At 35.1% G+C, this 9,751-nt stretch overlaps 1 protein-coding gene across 4 annotated transcripts; it reads left to right on the top strand.

The window, feature by feature from the left end:
- The first annotated feature begins 174 nt into the window (after positions 1-174).
- LOC110833186 (uncharacterized) lies at positions 175-9,546 on the top strand. Of its 4 annotated transcripts, none has more exons than XM_022070918.2 (6): positions 175-277; positions 1,676-1,897; positions 3,096-3,289; positions 4,035-4,229; positions 5,047-5,256; positions 5,904-9,546. In XM_022070918.2, the coding sequence occupies exons 2-6, from the start codon at positions 1,735-1,737 to the stop codon at positions 6,054-6,056; spliced, it is 915 nt and encodes a 304-aa protein (XP_021926610.1). In that variant the 5' UTR covers positions 175-277; positions 1,676-1,734; the 3' UTR covers positions 6,057-9,546. The 4 variants fall into 4 exon arrangements, with proteins under 4 accessions (XP_021926610.1, XP_021926612.1, XP_021926609.1 ...); XM_022070920.2 differs by having other exon boundaries at positions 230-377; positions 3,108-3,289; XM_022070917.2 differs by having other exon boundaries at positions 230-377.
- The last annotated feature ends 205 nt before the right edge of the window (positions 9,547-9,751 follow it).

Below are 9,751 nucleotides of genomic sequence, written 5' to 3'. Positions count from 1 at the left end.
TGGCACTGTGAACTAGTCAGAAAATGCCAATGTTTGAAAGAAACGTAGTTTCCATTTTACTGCAAGAGCACCTCTGAAACGTCGGTCATTTTCTACCAGACTGCATGGTGCAATGCTCCAGAAGACAGTCATCATAGGATGTTTGAAATTGTGTTAATGTTATAGCCCTTGAGGAGGGCGGTGGTAATGTTGTATAGTACGTAACGTTTTTACCGATCGGGCATCAGTTCGTTCTTACAGTAGCTTCACAACATGCGGATAGATAGCTGCACATTATGTAAGTATGTCGGTGTTAACTGCACAGAAATGCGGCGTCGTGTATATTTGTATGAACTCTTCTGCTGTGTAAACTACGTGTCTGTGTTAGGAAGTGAAAGGTATGACTGTTGAAATATGTTCTTTTAGGATGAGTATTTTATTTATATAATTTTTAAATGTAATGTATACACACGTTGACACAGTGGGACTATATCTGCCATTTCGGAACATTTTCCCCATGAATATAGATTCACAGTCCGTGCTAGCTTTTGGTAAGGTTGGGTTAGGTAGACCTGAAATTTAACATGATTTAGAAATCTGAGGAAACTGTTCATCTGGCATCCAAACGTGACAGTGGAGAAAAGACTGCAGATGTTGGAAAAATCATTTTCTTAATAGAAAAATTAGAACATTGGCGTAATATTTAACCAACATGCTAAGAATTGACGAATCCTGGGAGATACGCATAACTTGTCAAAAGCCAGTAATAGAATGTGTAAATTATGACTTTGGCTTCATAATGTGAAGTAGGATGGATAATCATAACAAGAACGTTAGGAAAAGTAGCACATTTTGTGATTCCAGTATGGCAGTAGTTAGCAAATGTGTGTAGTAGTAAATTGGCATACTACGATATGATGCTGTAGATCAGCTGGTTACTAATAAAATCTTGATAGCAAATTGTTTCTGAAACTCCCATGTAAAAGATATCAGTATTTGATTACACCACTGCTAGATTTAGGATAAATGATATGATCAGTGCATCTGTTTTTGATATAATTAACATATTACTCCTCCAGTTTCAGTAATATTTGTGATTAAAGATCTCTGGTGTGACTAATACTTGATCATGTGTATGCACTTTATCTGTTCATGGTGTGACATGCCAACAGATTCAGTTTTCCCTCAAACCAATGCAATATGCAGGAGCAGTAGCAATGCAGCATGATACAGCAGTTAAAATTACACAGTATTAAATACAGGCACATGCTGTATGCAGGATTCACCTGCATTTAACACTTTGTAATTTTATACTGATGTATCATACTGTATTGCTACTGCTCTTGCATATGTTGGTTTGACAGGAACATTTATATTGATTGATGAAAGAAATACCAACGTATGGCTGATATCAATCTTATAGAGGCTGTGATAGTGATTCGTATTTAGTACTGACTGTTGCATGGATACAGTTCAGCTGATTGATTACTGGGTTCTAAATTTGTGGTCATATTTATAACCTAGATTATTGTAATTTTCATACTTGCATGCAGATTTTAGGATGACACTAATCAGACTGTGACCACACCTGCCCACATTTCTCCTGACTATAATTTCACACTTGTTGTTCAACTCTACATATGTGCTGTCCTACCAACAGAGAACAATAAATATTTACAAATTCTATACTTTTTAGGTTATGCGGTACAGCAAGAATAACTGCCCAATCAGAAACCATAACTGTAGGCATTTAATATGTATATAAGAAAGAAAATTCAGATAATTTTCATGTCTGTGGTTTTGGTGAGTTTCATCTTTTTTTATTCATACTCGGGAAACACTAATGATCCATACAGTATACACACGGAGAAGTATTATGCCAGTGTTTCAAGTCGCTGGTACAACTATTCTGGTTCAGGTGAGTTTTAAAATTTTGTATCTTGCATATTAATCTCAGTTATTTATACTTTTATTTCTTTGTCCTCAGTCACCTCAAATTTTGGTGTGCCTCTTCTTAATTCCAACATGTACAATATGACATTGATGGTCTTATGTGGATTTGTAGGTAGGTACCAGTGTTTTGGATGCCCATTTTTGAAGCTGAAGATGTAGGCAGTATGTTTCACCAAAACATTGGTACACACCTACAAGTCCATATGGTGTGACAATGCAGAAGACCACAAACCTCTTCACCTTCTTCAGAACATCATATCTCAGTATGATTGATAAAATTATTTCACTCTGTGATAACATAATGCCATTATAAACCTCACTGTCTTGTTATTTTTATTTGGTCATTTTATAACATTATATCAACTTCTGAGGTTGTATAGCATTAAATGAAATAATCGTAGGATGGTTGTGAATTCTGAGTGGGACAGGATATGACAGGAAGTGATCATGCCTTTTTCATCCTGATTTCTGCCTAGAGAGACTACGACGGGACAGCCAGTGTCTGAGCAGGATTTGAGTCAAAGTATAAGTCAGTAAACAAGATTGTGACAGAAAATAAATATATTTGTGTAGACGTATGTTGCCAAGATTTCATAAGGTGTGAAAGAGTAAGAATTTATAGGTGCTGTTAATTGTGGAAAATGGAGTTTAAAACTCCCAGCCCAATTCTTACAGAGTTAAAATTGACCATAACTTATACTATCTGAAACACTCTATTGTAATTATTATAACCAAATATTACCTCATGAGACCCAGTCCTTGTTTATCAAACTCAATCAAAATTAATCAGATCTAAATAGACAGACCTAACCTATACTACTCTTCTTTGATGTATACTAATCAGTCACCTGATTCATCCGCATCTAATGTGTCCACAGTTCCATTTACATTCACTGCATTCTGATGTTGAGATCATTTGATTTAAATGCCATTTGTACAATATGTTTTAGTGTAGTGGGAATATTTAAGAAAGTATGAAACCATAGTGTGTATTTCATTCAATGACTTTATTTTAATGTTTATAACTATGTGACATAAATTTCAATTAAAACAACAGAAAATCAATTAGGTGTTTGTAGACCTGAAATTATGTTATTTTTGAAAGTAATACATGTTGCATGTTTCTGTTTGTTGTTATTACTCTTTTTGTTTCTATTATGCAGTTGCTTTTTCAGATGAGATTTATTTAAATGGACCAGCAATAAGCATGGACAACCCTAAGCTTATTGCCAGAATTAAGGAAAGGTTCCTATTACCTCCATCATCCCGCACAGAACCATATGAACTGAAGTTCCCACATTTGAATGACACATCCATGGGGCAGGCTCAGAAAGTTTTTAATATTCTAGGAAACAAGGTAAGTCAGTGCCATGAATTGTGAATGTGTTCCTGTAAAACCTTGTTAATTTATTTGTAGTTGAGTGAAATACTTTGTATTTATCATGTTTTCCTTCGAAAAGGACTGTATAAAAACATGCCTCACACTTTTTGGGATAGATTCCCCCTTGAAAGTTCTGTCTCGGAAGGTGAGACAAGAACACTGTAAGTTCAGTGTATTTTATGTTGAAACATATAGAGAGGTTCACTCCTTCCATTATAGCCTCATTACTGCCTGTTTATAACATCAAGGTGCCAGCTGATGGACAGAGTGTTTTGGATAAGAATGTCACACGTTGTTGCACAGTTAATTTGCAGGCTTCATCCAGACATAGGCAGAAGTGTTTTCAGTAAAATTACTTTATATACCTATTATTACAGTAGATGCTGAAAGTGGTGTCCTGCAATAGACAAGCACATTTCATACTGACATAAATTCTGAGACTTCTGGAATATTAATTCTGTGTAGTCTCCAGTGACAATACTTTAAGAATTAAAAAGCAGTGTAAATTAAGAAATTAGATTGAGGAAAGGAGTAAAGTGTGCTGCTGATATTACAAAAAAGTGATAATGTGTACAAACTTACATCTGAGTTGCATAAATTTAGTAGTGCTTATACTTTTAAGACTTCAGACAGTGACAACAAAAGTCACGGCTCTTAGAGGTCAAAATCGAATAAAATTTAAAGTAGTTGACTTCGAAACCTAGACTGTGTATTCTTGCAGACTGAAGGTTTCTTTGTGGAATGTGGGGCTTTGGATGGTGAAACTCGATCGAACACCTTGTACTTTGAGCGTCACCTGAACTGGAGTGGGCTTCTGGTGGAGGCTGACCCACTTAACTTTGCCATGATGGAAATGAAGAAAAGGAAGGCATACTTGTCTCCCAGCTGTTTGAGCATCAAGCCATACCCCATAATGGCAAGTCTGTGAGATTTTAAAATACATTTGTGTCTTGTTATGCAATGGCACATGGGGTTTTTATTGTGAGGCCATGTTTTAATGAGCTTCTTTCAAACAGTCCAAAGTTGATGGCTGAATTTGTGGACTGAAGAAGGCTAAATCCTGTACTGTGCTGCAGCAGGACACAGAATAATGCTCATAGAGACCATAACATACTCTTAGAATTGTATTTGGAGGCTTCTTAAAATATTTATGTAATTAAATATTTGTTATAGTTGTGTCCAGTTTAAATTTCAACATGGCTGTACATCATATGATATGCTTTGAAAGGTGTTTTTGATTTTAAGCACTTGTCAAGATCAAAGGATATATTTATTATGTGTGGTCAGTCACATTATTAATTTTGTACATAACATACTGCAATAGAAGTGAGTAGTTGACATGCATTGCCTGTAATGCTGAAACTGAAATTGTATTTGGAATTGATGGCTTCTGATTCTGTACATTTTGCTTAATCACACTATGTTTAGAAACCAGAATATTCTGTTCTTGTACGTGATTAATTTATTTGTGTTATCAAGATAACATTATTTTTAATGCTAGTGCACACAGTCGTCATATAGACTGGCATTCAAGACCACATCATTTTATGTGCTATTTATTGTGATTTCAGATTTTCCTTGCCATTCATTCTGTTGATTACCCCATCATAAATATTGTTGATACTAAATATTAAATGCAAGGAGCTGATGTAAGCACAGTAAGTGATATACCAGACATTTTCATGAATATCTCAACAAAATCCATCACTTGCATGTTATATGTCTGTTGACAGGTTTCATTCAAACAGGCATTCAATGTTGGGAAGATATCTGATTTTAAACCTGGTTACAAAGGGATCGGATACGTGGACGTCCAGTGTTTTCCTCTCTACTCCTACTTGCTGGCACTGAATAGAACAACAGTTGATTACTTTAGTCTTGATGTAGAAGGAAGTGAACTTGAAGTTTTGAACACGATACCATTTGAAAAGCTGGATATCCGAGTGAGTTGCTTTTGTTCAGTTTTCATATGTGATGATAACCATTTGTAACTGACTGATCATCACTCACTTGTGTTTCTGTAACAGAATTTCACTAATGGACTCCTTTTATTTTTATTAGTGAAAATTATGGTAGTGCTGTTCATGGTTCAACTAATATAGCCAGGTTTAGGGAACTCTGTGAATTCAGCAGTCCTTTTATTTTATTATATAAAATTGGGTTCACATAATGATGATTCATAATATACAGGCATCCCACTTAACTTTGTGATCTCAAATAATTCTCTCATTTTAACGAATACAAACAAATGTCTCAAATAAAATGTACACAATGTCTAATGGGGTATACATTAAGCAGTAAAATACTAGTTATTGAAATTAGTGTGTTGTGTGAACTTCTCTAAAATCTGGCTGTATTTGTAGCTTCCATTGAAAAGAAAAAGGTAACCTTGGTAACTTCATAACAGTTCCATAAGAAAATTCTCCAATTCTATAATTAATATTTTATCACTTAATTTATACATCATACATTTTCTTTTAAACATGTTTTTGTATATGTTAAAATGACAGAATTGTTTAAGGTCACAGAGTTGGAAGGGGCATTGTATTTTACCTTGTTCTACTGTCTTCCCTCTGTTTTTATGTTGCAGACAATGTCAGTGGAGTTTGTACACGTGAAAAAAGGAAAGGACTTTCTGAGAGAGTTTGTTGAAAGGAGGGGTTATGTGCTTCACAGTGAAGTTGTACACGAGAATAACCTTGCAAATGATTTCATATTTGTAAAATCACCCAGGTTGGTATAGCAGACCTGGAGAAGGTGGAATAGTCTTTCAATACTGTTCAAAAAATTAATATCACCAAAATCTTTCCTTTTATATTAATTTTTTGGGGCAGACAATTTTAAGTTATTACATTTCATTCAAATGCAGTTAATTCAGAAAAATTCCTGGAGAATAAAAGAAATTTGTCTACTTTTGGTGTAAATTGGTTCCTAGCATTTTAGAACTGTGAACATTAATTTTATGAGGCATTAGTATATGTCTAGACAGAATGCCTGATAAAGTATTGATTGTGCAGTTACATCATCATTTCTGTAACATTATATGATTCTTATATTAACTTAAATTACTAAAGATATACTTCATCTACTTCAAGACCAGCTAAATCAGAGATGATGAAGCCCCTGACTTTGGACTGAATGTATGATACTGTGCTACTTGATCACAGCCAAGTATGGAGCAAAAGCAAAGTGCACCCTAAACACCTCCTCATTATCACCTTTAGTTTTTTTATTCAGGGTTGGGGCCATTATTGGTTAGGTAACGGTAAACTGGGGTAGGTGATGTTTAAGGTCGTGGCTAGCTGTTAGTGGAGTCATGAGGTCGTCTCGGATACGGGTATGCATTCAATCGTGCCGCAGTTTTGAAATAAATCGGTAATTATTATTGGAGTTGAATTTCACATAAAAAAACTTGAATCAGTTTTCTGCTGGCCATTTCTTGGATAAGTTGAATAATAATTTGAAACTGTTTATCCGTGCAGCGGCACTGAAGGGCGACCACTGTGTACCAAGACCAAGCTGAAAGTGTTTTTAGCATCAGCAACGCTAACAAAGACATTCTTTTTTAAAACAATGATGTGCTTTAGTTTGTTTAAATCTGCAAATTCTAATTGGTCAGCTAGATTGGAACTTGGTCTGGTCACAGTGGCCGCGTGGTCTGAGGTGTGGGCCTTGTGCCGCTCGGACACTGGGACCATGGGTTCAAATCCCACTCAAGGCATGGATGTTTGTCCGCATATTTTTGTGTTGTACAGGTAGAGGCCTTGCGATGGGCTGATCACTCATCCAAGGAGTCCTACCAAATGTCTAAATAGATCAAGCAACCTCCAGACAAATGCTAAAGAAAAAGAAGAAAGAGATTGGAACTTGGTCCACTTCTTGGTCAAACAACTAGTTCAAGTGAGAGCAATTCTTCTCCTATTGGGTAACCACAGATGGTCAGAAATTTCCACTAAGTTGGGTTGCCAGCCCATGTTATTTGTGAAATATAAATTTTAAAAACTGATGTCCTTCATAACTTAGATTATATCTTAGGGAAACAAGCCACAGACTTGTCCAGCTACAAAAGTTTATGTTGAGATGATGTTATATGATCCTTCTTCCTTCATGACAAGAAATAAGAAATGCCATAATTTGATTAATCTCAAGCTGTACAGTTATACAGTATGATCTTGAATAATGTGAAGCAGAAATCTCATCAGTTGTAAAAAACACAAGGATTATTGTAGATGTCAATGTATATTATGAAATGTGTTACATTCTCCATTCCTTTGCAGCTGTATAATATTTTTGGCATAACTGTGGAAGAATTCTATCACTTTGTGCCATGGTAGGATGATCTGAATTGGAGTACTGTATTACTCTCTTTAATCTGGTGCTGAATCTGTGATAAATTTCTTGTATTTAAATGTACATTATCCTTATAAATGCAGTGGAACTTCAATTTTATATTTGGCCTCACCTTCTAGATGCATAAATCTGTCACTGGAGATAATCTTACTAAATCTGTCATTTATTGAATAAAAATTTACTTGGATATTATCCATCGTCTAGTAATAAAACGTAAAACGACGTTTCGGAGATGGCCCAACTGAGTAGGAACCTGAAGACGGAGATAGAGCCCCATCTCCGAAACGTCGTTTTACGTTTTATTACTAGACGATGGATAATATCCAAGTAAATTTTTATTCAATTGACTCTTCACCATCGTCAAGAAGTTTTAGATTTGATATACTGTCATTTATTGTTATTCCTTTTTATTATAAAAGAAGTGTCACATAATTTATACTTTGTTTCACAACAACTTGATGGTATAATACTGTATGTCTGTCGCCCTCAGTGGACTAGTGGTTAGCGTGCTAGCCACTGGACCCAAGGTTTGCCGGTTCAAACCCGGCTGAGGTCGATGGATTTTTAAGGGTGATAAAAATCCGTAGCACAACTTTCTTTGGAGGGGAAGTAAAGCCAGTGGTCCCATGTCGTAGATGTATGGCATGTAAAAGAACCCTACTAGCATGAACAATATGTTTTAAAAGCAAAATTCAGTGGCCATTTTTCACTGAAGTCTCTCCTAATTCACTACTAGATGGCTTTAGCAGATAAATCAGGATCAAGTAGAAATTGTGCAGAGGCAGTGGGCTGGTCACTCACACCTTGTAAATGCACACTTCAAAGACTAGGAAAACCCCCGAAAAGGAGGTGGTGAAGACCAAAATCTGGGTTGTAGAGCCATGAAAGAAGAGTACTGTATGTCTAAATGGAGTACAGATGTATAGTAGCCATATTTATATCTATTTGTGTAATATCATGAACATTTTCCACCTATTCAAAACCCTGTGGGGTCTGCAAACAGATAACCATTTTCATCTTTGGTAATATTAACTTTTGTTTGGTAAAATCTGCTCTATCTATTGGGTCCAACAGAGTATGTACCTGGAGACGGAGATAGAGCCCCCATCTCCGAAACGTTTCAATTTTATTGTGTACTTTATTATTTTAGACAATGGAAAATATCCAAAGAACTTTTAATTTAAATAGTCAGATACAGTTACAAAGCTAAATTTGGTACAGAACACATGGATCCAGTGCAGACTCAAACCAAAGTGAACCAGACTAATTTATGCTGAAGCAGGAGGAATACATATAATTTTTCCATCTAAAAGTAGGAGAGGAGGGAAATTTAACATGTGGTTCACAGTGCATAGAGATCATTGATAAAGAGGTGTATATACTCACTTTGTGGAGAATTTTGTGAGCAGAACTAATTAAGTCACATGTGCTTTCAGATAACACATGACTGTGTTGGTCTTGTACCATTTATTGTCAATGAAGGAGAAAAATAAAATTTATTCTTACTATCACTAGGTATAAATTCAAAAGGTATTCATGCATAACATTCCTCTGATTGAAATAGCAGATTTTAATGGAATACTTCCAGTAATATGTTTTATACGATTACCATTCTGCACTATTAAAATGTGCTAGAAATAACAGTGCATTTGTTTTGCTGAGTTTACTTCTCTTTTCTTTATTGAAGATGCTATTCTCAATAGAAGAGACTTGTAGATTGGTCTCCATGGTGTGTATGTGAATACTGACTGTATTATAAATCTTGTTTATTGTGTATTTATTAATTTTTTCAGCCTTAAATCTTTTGGGAAATATATTGTATATACAATATATTTTTAAATTGTTATGTTTCTCATGTTAATAAAATGCAGTGTTTAATTGAATTTTAATTCAAATGCCCTGGAAAGTGAGTGTGTTTAAATATGACTTTTGAAATGAAACTCTTTTTTACAAGACTCAGTTGCATGGTGGATTGAAAGTGTCTTAAGTGTTGCCAAAAAAGCTTCTTTAATGTCTCAGGACTTATTCTGTAAAAGATCTTAAGTATAAGCCTAGAAAAATGTAACAAATAGCATGGGAAGGATTTGA

Source organism: Zootermopsis nevadensis, unplaced genomic scaffold (assembly GCF_977971745.1).
Source record: "Zootermopsis nevadensis isolate Lab colony 2312 unplaced genomic scaffold, Znev_1.0 Znev_ptg000025l, whole genome shotgun sequence".
Taxonomy (NCBI): Eukaryota; Metazoa; Arthropoda; class Insecta; order Blattodea; family Termopsidae; genus Zootermopsis; species Zootermopsis nevadensis.
The sequence above is the reverse complement of the archived record's forward strand: the minus strand, read 5'-3'. Positions and strand labels throughout refer to the sequence as shown.

Excerpts from the sequence above, each read along its gene's own strand:
- LOC110833186 (XM_022070918.2), top strand. The coding sequence starts at position 1,735 with ATGTATATAAGAAAGAAAATTCAGATAATTTTCATGTCTGTGGTTTTG. Across the intron at positions 1,898-3,095 it reads GTACAACTATTCTGGTTCAG|TTGCTTTTTCAGATGAGATT; the intron begins GTGAGTTTTAAA and ends TCTATTATGCAG. Across the intron at positions 4,230-5,046 it reads TCAAGCCATACCCCATAATG|GTTTCATTCAAACAGGCATT; the intron begins GCAAGTCTGTGA and ends GTCTGTTGACAG.